This window comes from Podarcis muralis, chromosome 7 (genome assembly GCF_964188315.1).
Source record: "Podarcis muralis chromosome 7, rPodMur119.hap1.1, whole genome shotgun sequence".
Lineage (NCBI taxonomy): Eukaryota > Metazoa > Chordata > Lepidosauria > Squamata > Lacertidae > Podarcis > Podarcis muralis.
In genome coordinates, this window is record NC_135661.1 from 58,651,605 (window position 1) to 58,667,982 (window position 16,378).

Here is a 16,378-nt window from a genome sequence, read left to right on the forward strand (position 1 = left end):
AAATCTTTTTCTGAATGGCCCAAGTGGTTCTTGTGGGTAATGAACTTGGGGAGAAATTGAATGCGTATGCATGATCTGGGTTACTCGGTGGAATATTTGTTCCTCAAAAAGTCAGATAAATTTATCTAGGGAGCAATAGATAGGGACCATTGAGTAGATTTGTAGCAAGATCAGGTGGGGAAATTAACGGGGTAAGTTAATTGAATTGGACCTGATTTGGATGGCTTGGGATGAGGTGCAAATGAATTTATTTGGGGTGATTTGCATAGGAAATTCTTTGGTTTTCATTCTACAACAAATGGAGATCTATACGTATCAATGAGCACATGCATGTCCTATGCAAGTGCTTCCAGTCTCTTTAAGTACATAGCAACACTGCTTCACTCTACCTGGACCAGGAATAAACAGGACTGGGTTACTTAGACAGGTGGTCCAATTTGTAAGGTGGTTTCAAGGTGCTCTAACACCACACATAGCTCTTCTAGGATACTCCCAACTGCACCTTTTTCAGGCAGCCCTAAGTGTGAAAAAAGGTGTAGTGAGTGTACAAACAGGTATTGGAAGAGAGGAATAGTCACTTCCACCAAAGGGCAACCTCATAATCTGGTTCATCTCCCCTTGGGACAAGCCCCTTAACTGATTGCCCTCTGTTTAAATGCCAAGCTGTATGCTGTGGTGGAGTTCCATGTTTGGCACACTGAAAATAATTAATATTTTTGTACAAGCAGTTGTGAGGGGCCCTGATTTGAATCAGGGCTGTGGAGGAGGGGTCTAATCAGAGGCCCCCAGTCTAAATCTGCCTCCGTTGGAGTTGCTATTAGCCAGAGAGGGAAATTGTGTTGGTTTAAAACCCACCACCCTTTGTGATGGGCCTATACGCACTGAGACTAGAGTGGCAGACTGGGCTGGGGGATGTTGCTGGAGGTGCTGCGCACTTTTCCATATATCTCCATGTTTTGCAATACCTCCCCTGTGCAAGCTGTGTGGCCGTTGCCATTCTGGTGCCCACCAGATATTCGGATGACAGTTCCTATCAGCCAGGTGATGGCTGGGCTCTAGTTAGGCGTTCCCAGAGTATCAGCCAGCAAGTTGGGTTATATATAACTATCTAAATACCTCTTAAGAGCTGAGTGGGTGGGCAGAAATGCCTGGGGAGTTCCCGGGGTGTGTTTTGACTTGCCAGGGTAGAGGCATGCAAAAGCCTCCTATAATTGTTTGGAGACAGTGAAGAGTTTTGCACGAGGGCTTTCCTCTTGGCACAGTTTCCTTTGGCAGCTAGATTCCCCACCCCCACTCTGAAGACTCAGGCAGGGTAATGGTGTTTTGTCTTTCAAACCATTTTCATAGAAAAGGTTAAGACTAGAGTGGAACATACTGTCTGTCTTTCTAATAGTAAATGGAAAGGCAGGACTTTTTGCACGGCTTCATTCTGTCCTGGTGTAGGATATTCCATTTAATCCCAAAACTGCCAGTAAGGAGTGTGTTGTTTTCACCAACCATCCTGTGAAAGGAAAGAGCTTCCTTTCCAGTCGGCCTCTCCTGTCTAAATGATGGTGCCTGCTGTCAGTTCTCCCTACCATACCTCTTCCTAAATATGCCTTTTAACAAGCTATTCCATCGCCTGCTTTTGGCTCTTCCACACACAACTTTTGGCCAGTGTGTCCTAGGCTGTAAATAAGTGCTCTGTACAGGAACAGAGTTGTGTGTTCAATAAAAGAGTCGTGGGAATACTCATCCATCAAAACGGGATACTTGCTTTTATTGTGGTAAAAGATCAGCAGCTGATATTCTTGGCACCATACTGTAGTCTAAAAAGACAAAGTTGTTCCCTTTGTGGCATCCTGCTTTCTAGCTGGCCAATAATAATATAGTTGCTTTATTTCTAAAAGAATCCCAGGTTGTGGGGTTCTGACTAGTCAGTGGTTGTCCAGACTTAAAAGTCGTGATTTTTGCCTTGATTGGATTAAAGAAACAATCTGGGTGGTTTGGGAGAGTAACCTTTGCCTTGGTAGAAAGGGCAGGGGGCCGTTTTTATGCTTGCGTGCAATTCCTTTCTCAGGAGGCAGGCCAGGAAATAAAAAACAGAGAGAACCACCAGCAGCTTAATCCCCTACTCAAACCCCGGGGAAACATTTTCCATGCAGGTCCCAGCTTCAATCCCTGGCATCTTCAGGTAGGGCTGGGGAAGAACCCCTCCCTGAAATTCCCAAGAGCTGCTGCGAATCAGTATAGATGGTCCTGTGTTTGATGGACCAATGGGCTGACTCCAAATAAGGCAGCATCCTGTGTTCCTATGGCGACTGGCACACAGGAGCAAACTGTTCCTCTTTCAATAGGCTTGTTCGGGAATACACCCGATATCTGCTTCTCTGTCCTCCCGTCCCTCTGAACTCACCCCCCCCCTTCTTCTGGAAGGTAGCTGCTGTTGTTTTGGTGTGTGGCAAAATGTGCTGAGCACTGCCCCTTTAAGCTGGACTGCCTCGCTGGTGCTGTGTGTGTGTGTGTGTGTGTGTGCAAGGTGCACAGATATTTCTGGTATCAGTCATGTGATCCTGCCCTGGGGTGCTTTCGCTTATTCAGAGCACTGGCTTTAAAGGCTCAGGCTTTGGACATGCAGAGCCTGCAGCCTCCCACTGCTGAGAGCAAGGGCAGTGAATGCTGGTGTCAGATCACCTCTGTCAGTGGAGAAGGGTTGTAAAGAGATCCCAGGGGCTGTCATGGTTACACTGGGCAGGGGGTGGCTCTCCTGCAGCAGAGATGCAGGCGTCACTAGTTATTCCTCCCAGCAAAGTATTGGTACCTCTGGATGTGAACGGGATCTGTTCCGGAGCCCCGTTCACATCCTGAAGCGAACGCAACCCGCGTCTGCGCGGGTTGCAACTCGCCGCTTCTACGCATGCGCGTGATGCCATTTTGAGCGTCTGCACATGCACGAGCGGCGAAACCCAGAAGTAATGTGTTCCGTTACTTCCGAGTCGCCACAGAGCGCAACCCGAAAATGCTCAACTTGAAGCAACTTCAACCCGAGGTATGACTGTATTGCTTAAAATATCCCTCCAGTTTATCCTGTTCCTCCACTAGGCAAAGTGGCTCATCATTGGAACGTAAACATCCACAATAGATCACTGAAATCATGTATGACAAGAGCAAGAGGCCAATGGCTGCAATCCTGAGTGCACATTTACTTGGGAGTAAGTCTCTCTGAACTCTATTGGACTTGCTTCTGAGTAATGCACAGCAAAGCTCTGCAAAGCTGGTGTCTGCTTGACTGGTCACTGGCTGTTCTTGAACCCTTGACCCTCGCAAGAGTTCCATGCAATGGCTGGGACGAGGCGGGGGGGGGGCACAATCAGCACAGGTACCACTTCTGATGTTTTTGCAAAACTCCCCAGCCCCTGGCTTGCATGTGCTTGGTTAAAATACATGTCACTAATTATGCATAGCTCAGGCATTAAAATACAAAAGACTTAGATGAACAGTGGCTAATACTGTCTTGGTAGTGATGACAATGGTCTCAACCATAATTGTAGAAGTTGTGACAGCTGATAGTAATTAGCTGTTTATAACTTTGGTGTTATGACATAACTGTGGTGTTGTGACAGTGTAATCATTGTGACAATGATTATGTATTGATAAAAAGATTAGATGTCCACATTCCCATGTCTCTGGGTTAGCGGCACCATTCCTTGCCTTTGTGGGATCATGGCTATCCACATTTTACTGCGGGGCAACTGAGTCTAAGACTTGCCCCTGCCTTATGGACAGGGTGCTCCACCAGCAGTGATGAAGTGCATGGTGTGTGTGTGTGTAATAGGTTGAAAGCCTTTCCTCCTGGTGCTCAGGATTTGGCACTTAGGGTGCCTGGATTTAGTTTCTAGCCTGGGAAGGTTTCAGTTGGTGGAACCAGATCTCAATGGTAGCACACCTGCCTTGCATGCAGAAGGTCCCAGAAGGTTTGACTTCCTGGCACCGCTGGCTAAGAGACTCAGCTCGCAGTTGATGGGCAAGACTCTGCCTGATGCCATGGAGAACCATTGCCACTTAGAGCGAGCCATGCAGGACTATGTGGGCAAGTAGCCCAGCCTGATGAGTTTACACCTCCTTTTTGAATTGTGTTGTGGTGGCAGATCTTGGTGGAACAGAAATCCACCTGTTGTTCTTGTTACATCAGGGATTCCAGGATTCTCCCCTTTCTCTTTCCAGGGGCTGCCAAAGCTGAAAATGAGAAGCGTCTGAGTGTCCAGTACAAGGCAAGGGACGAGCGGCCTGACAATGTTTTCTTCCCCAGCAACCGACCTCCACACCTTGAGGAGCTACATATCCAGGCCCAGGCTGGGCTCAAGTCATTGCAGAACCAAGGTACTGGGTTGCGGGGTTGGCAGGAGGGAGTGAATGGGGACGGATGTGTTAGGATGGACACCTAGGCCATTTTGTCTCTGAGGACTCTGAGCTCTCATAGAATCATAGAGTTGGAAGGGACCACAAGGGTCATCTCATTCAACCTCTTGCAGTGCAGAAATCATTGGCCCAACGTGAGGCTCGGAGCCATGAGATTAAGAGTCTCATGCTCTACTGATTGACCCCTTTGCTCTGTTTTCCTTTCATAATACTCTTGGCACAAAACCTCCCTGGCCCAGGGTCCTCTGGCTGGGGAGCAGTTGTTTCTTTGCTCTCTTTTGTCACTTGGGATGCTAAACTATAGCATCAGCCCTCCCTCACGGTAAATGGTACTCATGTTCAGAACAGCCTGGGACTGGGCTGTTGCGAAACCACAGCTTAGTTTGGTCAGAAACAAGTAGCTGTGTTGGCCTGATAGGAGAAAAACTGCAGAGACAGTTAAAATTGTGCCTCAAAATGCAGCATGCAAACTGTAGAGCAGGGTCACCGATGTAGTGGCCACTAGGTGTTGCTAGACTACAAATCCCATCATCCCTCAATATTGACCATGCACAGAACTCTACCACAGGCAGTGTGTGTGTGTGTGTGTGTGTGTGTGTGTGTGTGTGTGTGTGTGTTTTGTGGGGTGGAATACAAGGGGAAAATATAAGAAATCTCTTAACACAGATACCTCCCCCCTTTTTAATTAAATACAAACTAGCAACCATTTGGCCTAATGTGTAACTTGAAAGTTTGAGTGGTGCAGAATAGCTTTGTGTGGGCTTCTCAAAATGGATCAGCATCCTGTCCCAGCTGAATCTGAATCAAACTTTGTGCCCTGAGCTGATTTATAGGGTCTGGGCTTAGGCCTGTAATTTGCCACCAAAAAAGCAACCACCTCTGTGTACATGCAAAGTACATTTCCGATTTCCGTAACTGCTAAAGAACTGCACCCTCCATGAGCACACCTGAGCCAATGGGAAGAGGTCCCTCTGCTCCAGGCATGGTACATCTTGTTTAGAACTGTGGCTGTGAGGAGTCCCATCTGCCTCCTTATACTACTGGGTGGGGTTCCTCCCTCTGCCCCTGATTGTGGTTCTGCCCACGCTGGAGATCAAACAGCACCTGCCAAGCATGGAAAGGCGGTTGCAGCTGCGCAGTGCCGGATGGGCAGGTTGCCGTCTCGGAGCAGAGTCCAGTGCCTGTGAGGCCAGTGGCCTGCCTGCCAGGGAGAGCGGCTGCCTGCTCTCTTCCTCTGAGGCTGGGCTGGGTCATGAGCAGGATCTCCAGGAGGGAGCTTGAGAAGCCCCTTCCCTCCCAGGGCAGCAGGAGAGGCAAGCAGGTGGGAGACTATTCCTTCCTGCGTCCTCTTCTCTGCTCTCCGCTCCCGGCACTCTGGATCAGCGCTTAGTGGCCTCCAGCCCTCCCCGGGCTGGCAGACGATTGTTTTTCTGTTGTTGCCTTTCAGAGAAACACAAGCAGAGCAAGAGGGTCTGGGACCACAGTGACACCAGCAGCATCCAGGTAAGCCGGTTGCATGTCAGGCAGCAGCTTGCGTTGCCCTCTTTCCTCCACAACCCCCATGTGCACGTCACACCCTTGCAGCGCCGTTGCATATTTTCCATTGGCCTGTGTTGTGCTAACTTGCAGCGTCTTCACCACCACACCTGCCACCCTGAGGATCAGATACCCGGGAAGCCTTGGGGTTGTTTTCCCATACCCCTCTTCCCTCCGCTGCAAACAGAAAAGCATTTGTGCTGTGTTCCTCCAGCCGCGGCATCCTCTTTATAAAATGATCCTGATTTTGCACAATATGAGATCAAGAGCTGATCTTGTGCCTTCTTGAAATTGCCCAGAGGTGGATGAGGGAGTCTGGCAGCTGATGGACCCTGCAGTGGGACCTGGGATCGCTCGGGAAGTTCTTCTTGTGGAAGGAGCCAGCAAATGCGGAGCCTCCACCAGCACCGAACTCGGGTGGGGTGAAAGCTGGCCTCTTCTCTTCTGTTTATCTTGGCTGTAACCTGGTGGACTTTGTCCCCAGCACTTTCCTGCAGCTGCACTTCCCTCCTCCTGGCTGCTGATTCCAGCAAATCCTGCCTTCAGCTCTGCTTTCCTCGCAGATGACCCTTCCTGAAGGGGTCTTTGCTTCTTGCTCATGTAGCCCTTTTGGAGTTCAGGGAATAAAACTAGACAGGTTAGAAAGAGGAAGCCAGACTTCAGCAGAGAAGACTCTTCTGACCTCTTTGTTCCTTGTGTTCTAGGTTATGCAGAATAGGTGAGAAACACCTCTCTGTGTGTTGCACAAAGCAGTACCAAATCTGTGATTATTAATCAGCAAAAGCTTTAAATCTTTTTCTTTTTCTTTTTTAAAAAAGAAACAATGTTCTGGCTGATTGGTAAACCATATTGGAATATCCCTTTTTCTTCTCAAAAATATATTTGGTTGTGCAAAGGAATTTGAAGCAGCAAACAATCTCCTGCATGTTCTGGCCACTTGAGTGTTCAAGCGGACAGCTGGTGCTAAATTGAAATTCTGTAACCTGACAGTAAAACCAACCAACCAACCAACCAACCAAGAAACCGAATTCTGCAATCTGCATGAAGTATGTAAAGCCCCCATTCCTCTGGCTTTTGAGATTTCAGCAGGCTTTCCAGAGCACTGTCAAGCATTTCCACACAGCCACAAGGCCTAGAAAATTTAAAAAGGGCACTTGAGACTCTTAGCTTCATGCTGCACCCCGTGCCACATCCTTTGTTTACATGGAATGGCAGGGCTTACGATGTCCTGATCATATAGCTGAGGAATACTGGCTAAGTGGGAAACAAGCACCCAGGCCTTGTCATTGTCGGAGAGCATGCCTGCGGTTGGAGCTTCACCGACTGTTTTTACAAATGTGCAAAACCAAGGCAACTTCTGATGTGCCCTTTTACACTGATTTCATGGTCCTTTAATCAGAAAGGAGTTTGTGCCCTTGAAAGCAATGCCAAGGCCGGCCCAATGGCTTGGCTTCTGTCAAGCAGCGCCACCTGGCGGACAGGAAGGATGGTCCTGTCTGCAACTTGCTCCCTCGCTCATTTCATAGAATCAGAGAACTGTAGAGTTGTAAGGGACCATCAAGGGTCATCTGGTCCAACTCCATGCAATGCAGGAATCTTTTGCCCAATGTGGGGCTTGAATCCACAGCACTGAGATTATAAGAGGCTCATGCTTTACTGACTGAGCAATTAATGCTTCTGTTTTTTTATGGAAGCAAGAGTGGGGCACAGCAGGCAGACTCCTGGGGTCTGCCTCTTCCTTGCCCATGGAAGGATCCTGGGTAGGATGCCTGTGAGACCCATCTCTGGGCTCCAAGGGGGAACCTTCTATTAAGGTTACCAGATTTTTTTCAATGAATCTGGGGACACTTTTCAATTTCAATGGATTTTGTATGGGGAATGATTTGTAAATCCAGGGACTGTCCCTGGGAAATGGGAACCTTACCTTCTATGGGTGAACAGGACTTGGTGGGAAATTCACCCTCTTGCCTTCATTTCCTTCCCTCTCGGCATGCAGTCTTCCCGCTCATCCACAGAGGGTGACGACCTCTCGATCCGGAGTCAGACCCCATCATGTGCCACGGAAAGCACCTCCGAGGATGCCCTCTCGGTCCGCTCAGAGATGATCCAGAGGAAAGGTACTACTGCCAGAAGCCTTGGGTTCAGGAGCTGGGCTTGGTGCAGGGAGGGAAACTGCAGCTGTTTTTTCCAGAGACCACCACCCCCCCTGCTAAATTTCAGAGGGTCTGCTTGAAGGAAGGGTCAAATTTAAAGTTGAGCTGTGAAATATGCCTGTGTTGGGAACAAGCAGAGATGAGAAACTTTGCACATTAAGGCCCTCCACATTGGCAGACGTGAGCCATTTGACAGAGCATGCAGGGTTGATATAAGGTCTCTTTTGCTTCCTTTAATTCATTCTCCCCCTCCATTTTAGGCTCCACCTTTCGGCCACATGATTCGTTCCCCAAATCCTCAGCGAAGGGCGAGAAGAGGAAGAAAGAGCGGAGGACCACTGTTCTGGGTCTCCCCCAACATGTGCAGAAAGAGCTGGGTAAGCCCAGTCACCTTGGCAACTTAAAATGTAAAAATAGTTTGGCTGCAAGGGGGGAGACTCTGCCTTTGCTCTGCAAAATCTGAATGTGAAAAGTGGAAAAACCGCAATCAGGGTGACTGATGGAAACTGGATAAGTATGCATGGACTTAAGTGCACACTTGAGTCTGGCGGTGTAAGCTGGGAAACTGCTTTGGCCAAACTTGTGGATTGTTAGGCTTGGCTGGGTGTGGAAAAGTGATTTGTGCACACTTGAGGTGGGATGAGATGTGGGAGCAGGGAGAGGCTCAGGAAGCTGGATGCTGTTTTGGGGCAGAAGTCTGACGAGAAACACAGATGTCTGGTTAAATATATGCAAAGCATGTGCTTTGTACTCTTAACATGCAAAATGAGTTAAAATATTAAACCTCAGCAGCACCACTATGTGAGTTAGTAACTGCAGGGGTTTGCTTCCAAGGGTTCTGAAAATGTGTATGCTCAAAACACTTGGAACTGCTCCAGTGTCAGCATCCCTTCCAGAGCCTGTGCGCTGAGCGGGCCTTGACCTCCAAGCAAGGCTGAGAGCTTAAAAGCCCTTCCTGCGCTGTGAAAACGAGGCACAAAAGAGCTTTTAAGCTCTCTGCATTGCATGCATTTAACTTGTGCAATTTGAACCGGCCTGCCTTCAACTGTGCAAGGTTTAAATGACACACGTTAACTGCGCATAAGATGCCACCATGCTATATTTTGCAATGTGGAGACTGGAAGTTGAGAGGGAGTTGACATGTTCCTGGTCATCCACTGAGCTGACGGCTCACTTGGTGCTGGGACCCTTCCAGCACCAGGACAGACCCTTCTTTCCCCCCCATTCTCTTCTCCTGGCTGGTGGGACCTGAACCCAGGAGCTTCAGCATGCAGTGCTGGTGTCCCACCACTGGGACTTCCTCCTCCACCTCATCAGTTACCCAATAAGGTGACTGAGAAGCATTTATGGGACTTGAGAGCACTGGGGTTCATTTCTTCTGCTAGCGCTATATAGTTTTCCCCCACTGGCCCCTCATTCCTCATCTCCTTTGTGTTATCTGCTTCAGGCCTGAGCAACGGATATGAAGCGAAGAAACGCCCGGGCAGCATTGCTGTCCGACCTGATGCGACCCCTCCGGCCCTCTCGAACGGTGGCGAGGTCCACGGCAATGCCATCCACATCCCCACCGTGGATGGGAAACTACGGCCCACTGCCATCCCCAAGGGCGGTGCCCACATCTCCCTGCAGGTCCTGGAGGCCGACACCGCCCTCCAGCGTCACATCAACTGCGTCTATTACGATGACTCACTCCTGGGGCGCAAGACGGCGGCGAAGCTGTCCCCCTTGGCCAGGCCCAAGTCTCTGGCTGTGCCCTGGATGACCACGCAGCCAGGCTCCCCTGAGCTGCTGGGTCCCGTCATGTCCATCTCTCCACAGGGCACCTACCTGTCGAAGATCATCCCCAACGCCGTCATGCCTCCCATGGTGGACGTCATCGCCCTCTCGCGTAACAAGGTGCGCACGCTGAGCCGCTGCAGCCTCTCGACTGCCAGCCCGGCCTCCGTGCGCTCAGTGGGACGCTTCCCTTCTGGCCCCCGCAGCCGCGAGAACTCCTCCTCCAGTGACAACTGGAGCCATTCCCAGTCCACGGAAACCATCGTTTCGAACACCTCCACCATCTCCTCACACGGGGGCACCGACAGCAGGAAAGGCGAGGCCAGGCCTGACGGACAGGTCCGGGCGGCGGCTAGGCCCGACTTGGACCAGCTCAGTACCTTCAGCTCCATGAGCGGCACCAGCTCAAACTGCCACGGCGGCAAGGCCGCCCCTGCCTCCCCCCACCTCCTCGGGGTGCGGCCCCCCGGAAGCAGCGGGCGGGCCTCCCCTGCCTACAGCACCGGCAGTGCGGCGGAGGGCTCAGACAGCATGAGTGTGTGGAGCGACCGTTCCTCCACCCGCAGCGTCTCCCTCAGGAAGATGAAGAGAGCCCCCGCACCCCCGCGCAGGACGTACTCCCTGCACAAGAAGGCTCAGCAGCTGGAGGCCGAGGGGGCACCCAGAGCGATGGGCCTGCCCCCCATGCCAGAGCGCAGGACCCCACGGGAAGGCAGCGAGGCATGGGCTGCGGGGCGGCTAGGGAGCCCCAGCCTAACCGGGGACGACGAAGTGTTCTCCCCGTCCTCGCAGAGCGAGACCAGCAGCCTCCGTTCCGACAGCCTGGCCTGCTCTCCCAACATCTCTCACCGGAGCCCGACCATCCGAGAGGAGGGGCAAGTGGATGAGACGTCGGAAGTCCCCTCGAAGCACAGCTCCCCCGACCACTTTGGCCGCACGATGTCGCCCTCCAGCGGGTACTCGAGTCAGAGCGGCACGCCCACCCTCCACACCAGGGGCCTCGTCGCCCATGCCTCACCCTCCGGGAAGAAGAGGCCCCAACCAAAGAAGCCGGAGCGGGTCTGCTCCCTGCAATCCCCGGGGCCCTCCGTCTCCTCCTCCCTGACATCCTTGTCCTCCTCTGCCTCGGATCCAGCCGCTGTGGAGGGGACGGCCCCGCCTTCAGCAGGACCCTCTGCCAATGCTGCCCCCGCTCTGAATAAAATGGACAGGTTCCTTATCCCTCCTCACCCCAAGGTGCCAGCTCCCTTCTCCCCTCCACCCACCCAGGGCCAACTGGCGGAACCCAAACCTGCCAGTGCCCCGGCCCCAGCGGGCCAACCTCACCAACAGCCCGCTGTCCTCACGAAAGCTAGTCGCGGGTCGCCTCCTCCGTCGCCCCCTCCAGCCTACCACCCGCCACCACCCCCAGCGAAGAAGGCCAGTGCCATTCCGGAGGCCCCAGCTGCCCCTGCACCTTCTGAGACCGTGCCGGATGCTCCTGCGGATCCTCTGTGGCCCCCTCCACCCCCACCCGTGCCCGACGCCCATGACCTCTCCATGGCTGACTTTCCTCCCCCGGACGAGGCCTACTTTGTGCCGCCCCTGCCAGAGCCCCAGCTGCAAGCTGTGGGGACACCCTCCCTTGAAGTCACTGTGGCAGCTCCTGCGGAGAAGGAGCAGCCGGCCAACCAAAGAGCAGCCCTTGCGGAGGAGAGCCAAGCGCCCGCCTCTTCGCCCTCCTTCTCCACAAGAGTGTCCTCCAAGATCCAGCAGCAGGGGGCGCTGGACGCTGCACCACTGCCAGCTCCTCAAGCAGAGCCGCCACCACCTCCCAAGTTCCCCGCGGCAGGAGAAACTTCCCTCCACTGGAAGCCCACTGGCCCGGCGGCAACAACCTCCAGCCTCCAAGCCCAGCCCAGCCTTAAGAAGCCTGCCGCCAGCGCCCACCCCGACCTCAAAAAAGAGCCGGCGTCTCGCAGCAAGAGCAACTCCACGCCAAAGGAGGACGCCAGCCTCCCCATTGTGACCCCTTCTCTGCTGCAGATGGTCCGCCTGCGCTCGGTCCACATGGACACCCATGCCCCTGCTGCGAGCCCAGCTGCAGCCAACCCAGTGGCGGAGCAGAATGGGCCGAGCACTGGGGTCAGTGGGAAGCTGGGGCAACCTGCCCCACAGAAGCCTGTCCGCAAGTCGCTCTCCTTGAGGGCCCCGAAGGACAGCGGTCCGTCTTCAAACCCCCTGCACGATGCCGTGCGCCTGAAGGCCTCCACACTGTCTTCCAGAGACGCGCCAGGCCTCAGAGGGGCTGAGAGGAAGGCTGGCCACCGGCTGACGCTGCCGGCTTTCCCCACCGCAACAGCTGCTCCCACCGGCGAGGCGAAAGAGGACCAAGTGTCCCCCCACCACAAGTCCCCGGCTTCGACGGCCAGCTTCATCTTCGCCAAGAGCCCCAAGAAGCTGGTCATCGACACCTCGGCCTCCCCAGAGGCCCAGGCCAACCTGAAGAAGAACCTGGTTGCGGAACTGATGAACGTCTCTGGTCAGCGGTCCACGGCAGCCCTGGGGCTCCCCCAGCAGGGCTCAGGAAAGCCCCAGGCCCGGAAGATCCCTCCGCCCATAGCCAGGAAGCCCTCGCTAGGGCCAGGCCAGCTGCCGTCTCCCCGGAGCCCCAAGCCAGCAGGAGCTGAGGAGTTGAGCTCCACCCTGCCAGTGGCTGGGGACAGGACTAAGAGTGAGGGGTCTGGTCACCAGGCCGCTCTCCTTGGGGATAGCAGTGACAGCCCCCCGGCAGGGCCTGCGACACCACTGCAGAGCCCCACAGCACAAGGTAAGGGGCTGAGCAGGGTGGGGATTGAGTGGTCCCGATTCAGCTGTGGCAACACACTTGATATTGGAAGGTCTGTCCTGGGGGTTGTTGGGCAACCGTTATTGACTGACCATGGTGCTTTACACTCACACCGTTTGACCAATGCAGGCCCTGATTTCTCGCCCTTTTTCTGCCAGTCGTGTTGACTATGTCTCCAGCTTCTTCCTGGGCAAGAACAGGAGGGGGTGGGTTGCCATCATGCCTTGCTTGGGGGCTCCTAGTAGTAGGAAAGAGAATGCTATGCTAGAGAATTTTTTAAAAATCTAATTATGTATTTTGTTTTACAGTTGCCCAGTGATGTAAGTGCAGCATTACTGCTGTTTGTTACAGTGTAATCCTTCCTAAAACATAGTACAATTGCGTCTTTCACAGGGGTTATGTTCTGGGGATGGTGCATATACGTAAAACGACACACCTGGTAGCATTTACCCCCACCCCCCAAACAAAGCAGAGAGCTTTTCAGTTTTTGTCTCTGGTGTGGATTCTACACAGCTCTCTTGCTTCCTTTCTCCACAGCTGAGGAACTGAGGTTGAGGGAGGGTTGTAGGCTTGGTGGGGGGGCAGTCCCGTCGCAAGGCGCTGGATTCCAGCTCTGAAACCCATTGCCTCTGCTTTTCTCCTTGCAGATTTACAGGAGGAGATGGCGTGAAGGGAGACCCTGCAGCGTGGTTGCCCCTGAAATACAGGAATTGAAAATAATTAACACACACAGAAAGAAAAAAAAAATCTCAGGGACCTGAGCAGGCCAGAGGAGGTCCTGGATGCGACGAAAAGGAAGACAAAACAGCCTTAGCCTCTGATGGCCTTGATATTTATGCAAAAATTGTGTTGGTTTCACTTTTTCTTCAGTAATACGGCTTTATTTTACATACAGAGACAAAAGTAGCACAACACCCTTCCTTGCTGCCGCCTCCTCCCTCAATGGGGCAGCTTTTCTCAGCTGGGGTTTTACTTTTCCCATTGTGGGGTGGTTGTTTTATTGGTGCATAAGGAAAATGGCTTTTAAGAACAATGGACAATGAGGACGGTTTGCGCTTCCTGCTCCCCCTGCCCCATCCCAACGAGAAGCTGGCAGAGTCGAACCAACCTGGGCTGTGTGTGTGTGTGTGTCCCAGAAGAGCCCCCTCCCTTCTTTTCTTTTTGTGGTGGGGTTGGGAGCATCGCCTGCTTTTGCACCCCTGGAATTGTACAAAACAAGCACTTTCTCAAATCGAGGCTGGAGACTACAAGGACGGCTGCGTATGGAGAGCTGCGCAGGCTTCCCAAATGCTGCTGGGGCCCAGATCCTTTCTGCTTCTCTCCTGTGTGCTCCTGCAAAGAGATTGCACTGAAGGGACCCTGCAAGTTAGCCTTGCTGTTCTAGTGGCGGGCCATGTGGTGATGTACCTGGCTAGCCCAGGTAGGGTTCCTTGATGCAAACTGGTCCCTATCAGGCAACAGCTGATTCTGGGTGGAGGGTGAGCTGCACTCTTCCCATGGGAGACAGCTAGGAGGGGACCTAGTATAATTCCACCATAGCACAAATAGGGACACATAATTCTTCAACACTTTCTCCTTTCTCAGACGCCACTTCTGTTACCTTCTTTGTGCCTAGAACTGTCCCCCAAGGGTGGGTCGTCTCCTTGAGGGTCCAGGTACGAGAAACCTTTTGAGAGGCTCACAAGACCTGAACTGCCTAGCAGGGCATGTGCAAGAGGTGTGTGCTGGGCTAGCTGGTTGGTGCCTTTAGCAAACAGCTGGGGTGGCGGGAGGGGCAGCCAGAGCCCCTTGGAGCTTAGCTCTTCACTGCCAAAACGCTAAAGGTCCGGGGCATTTTGCAGCAAAACATTCCAGGCCTAGAGCATCCTACCTTGGAGCAAGGGGATTGAATGGGTGATTCGGGGTGGGGTAGGGTGGGCAAAGGCTCTTCCATTCGGCAAGCAAAGCTCTCCTCCTCCCCATTCAGCATGGTGGACGTGGTGTGATTCTGGCTTTGGCAGTATCATTTTCTTTGGTGAATTTGAAACTTCCTGGAGGGGAAGGGATGGCAGGAGGTCATCAGGTAAGTATTAAGGCAGCTTTGAGAGCCAGCCTGGGTCAGGGGTGTGTGTGCATCCCTTGCTAGAAGCCCGCTGGCTTGCAGAGTCCAGCTTCACCCAGGGCACACCTCCTGCTGCAGGCAAATAGTGTGTTGAAGTGGATATGGTTGCCCCCTCTCGTCAGTGGCGTGTTGCCCTGATGTTGGCCACGAAAAGGTGCAAACTCTGCAAGCGGTGCCAGGGGCAGGGAGAACCTCTCTACTCCCAGTTGCTACATGAAGCTACCAAGAAGGGCTGGGCATCCCAGGATCACTACTAAACCTCTAAGGAACACAAGAATTCATTCAAAGGGTTTGTAGGCTGACTAAGCGCTCTGTGTGCACATAATCTTTGATGACAAAAGGGCGTTGGATGGTTGCTGCCGGCCAGGGTAGACCGAGCCATCTTTGCCAAGTTGCTGCCTTCCAGATGTTCAGGAATGGCAACTCCCACCAGCCCCTGCCAGAGCAGTAGCTTCTGCTGCTGGGAATTGTGATCTAAGACACCCAGAATGTAAGTTAGGAAAGGGCTGGAATAGAGCACTGAGCTGGCCAGGCAACATGGTCTGAAGTAGTTGCCTGTGTTTGAAAAGCCCTTCTCCGAAATGTGATGGCAGGTGATGGTTTTTAGGCACCCCAAACTTGTGGCTGTTCATTCATTTTGCCCCCCCCCCAGCCTAGGGCCATTATTAGGTGGCAAGGTGGCACCTTGACTCAGCTGTGTGTTGCCACTATACCACCCCCCCTGCTCCTGCCCCCACCAACCTGCCTCCTTTTCCTGGTGCTGTACTTACGACCGTGTGTGCCTGATGTTATAAACCCCAGCAGTGAGCCTCTCCCAGGAAGCGCTCTTTTCCTCTGCTGGAGACCTCCCCACCTCCCCTGAACACCTTCTCCAGGCTACATCAGCTGTCAGGAGCTCATGCCTAGCTAAGAGGCTTTCCTTCTCGCCCCTCAAGCGGGGTGTAGGGGTGGGAATATCGTAATTTCCCTCTGAACCTCAAGTTACTCTTGCCCCAAGGCTGCAGCCTCCTCCCAGATTGTTCTGCCAAGAGCCAACACAGCACTTTGAAGGCAGGAGAACAGACAAATCAGAAGAGGAGTTTGGTGTGGGTGGGGGTGCCCCAGTGGGGCTGGGCACAGCATTTAGAAATGACACCAAGCACCTGAATTTGTCCCCCACCCTCAATGCCTTTGTTTTCTATTCTTTAGGAACATTAGACAACTGATTTATATAGACTTTTGAAGAAGAAGAAAATCTTGGGTCATTTGCTTTTGATTTTATCCCTCATGATTGTAAAACAGGAGTGGGAGAGGGAGCTACCTTTGAGAAAGGGATGAGAGGGGGAAAGATGGTGAAATACATTTTTAAAGACTGTCTTTGTAAAGATAAATTAAAGCTTGCTTGCTTGCTTGCTGTCTCTCTTACCTTTTCGCTGTGGTGTGAATATATTTGTTGTGGGAGGATGAGATTTTATTACCAACAAGAAAGAGGGAAGAGTCTGGAGTATGTGCGTGCGGAAGGTGCTGGTGTGCAATGGAGGAATCCCAAGAGCAGCCAGGGCAAGTGAGGTCTAACCTAAGGTTACCAGATTCCCCCCCCCCCCTCAT

The 16,378-nt window shown here is 52.6% G+C and overlaps 1 protein-coding gene across 3 annotated transcripts in view; it reads left to right on the forward strand.

Moving 5' to 3' along the window:
• The window catches only part of NHSL3 (NHS like 3), a 56,087-nt gene extending 42,294 nt beyond the window's left edge, over window positions 1–13,793 (forward strand). For all 3 annotated transcript variants that reach the window (XM_028739125.2, XM_028739127.2, XM_028739128.2), the window contains exons 2-7: window positions 4,204–4,359; window positions 5,846–5,901; window positions 7,931–8,051; window positions 8,348–8,464; window positions 9,535–12,672; window positions 13,338–13,793. In XM_028739125.2, coding sequence (XP_028594958.2) covers window positions 4,204–4,359; window positions 5,846–5,901; window positions 7,931–8,051; window positions 8,348–8,464; window positions 9,535–12,672; window positions 13,338–13,360 — 3,611 coding nt within the window. In that variant the 3' untranslated portion in view covers window positions 13,361–13,793. The remainder of the gene's footprint in view (window positions 1–4,203; window positions 4,360–5,845; window positions 5,902–7,930; window positions 8,052–8,347; window positions 8,465–9,534; window positions 12,673–13,337) is intronic.
• The last annotated feature ends 2,585 nt before the right edge of the window (window positions 13,794–16,378 follow it).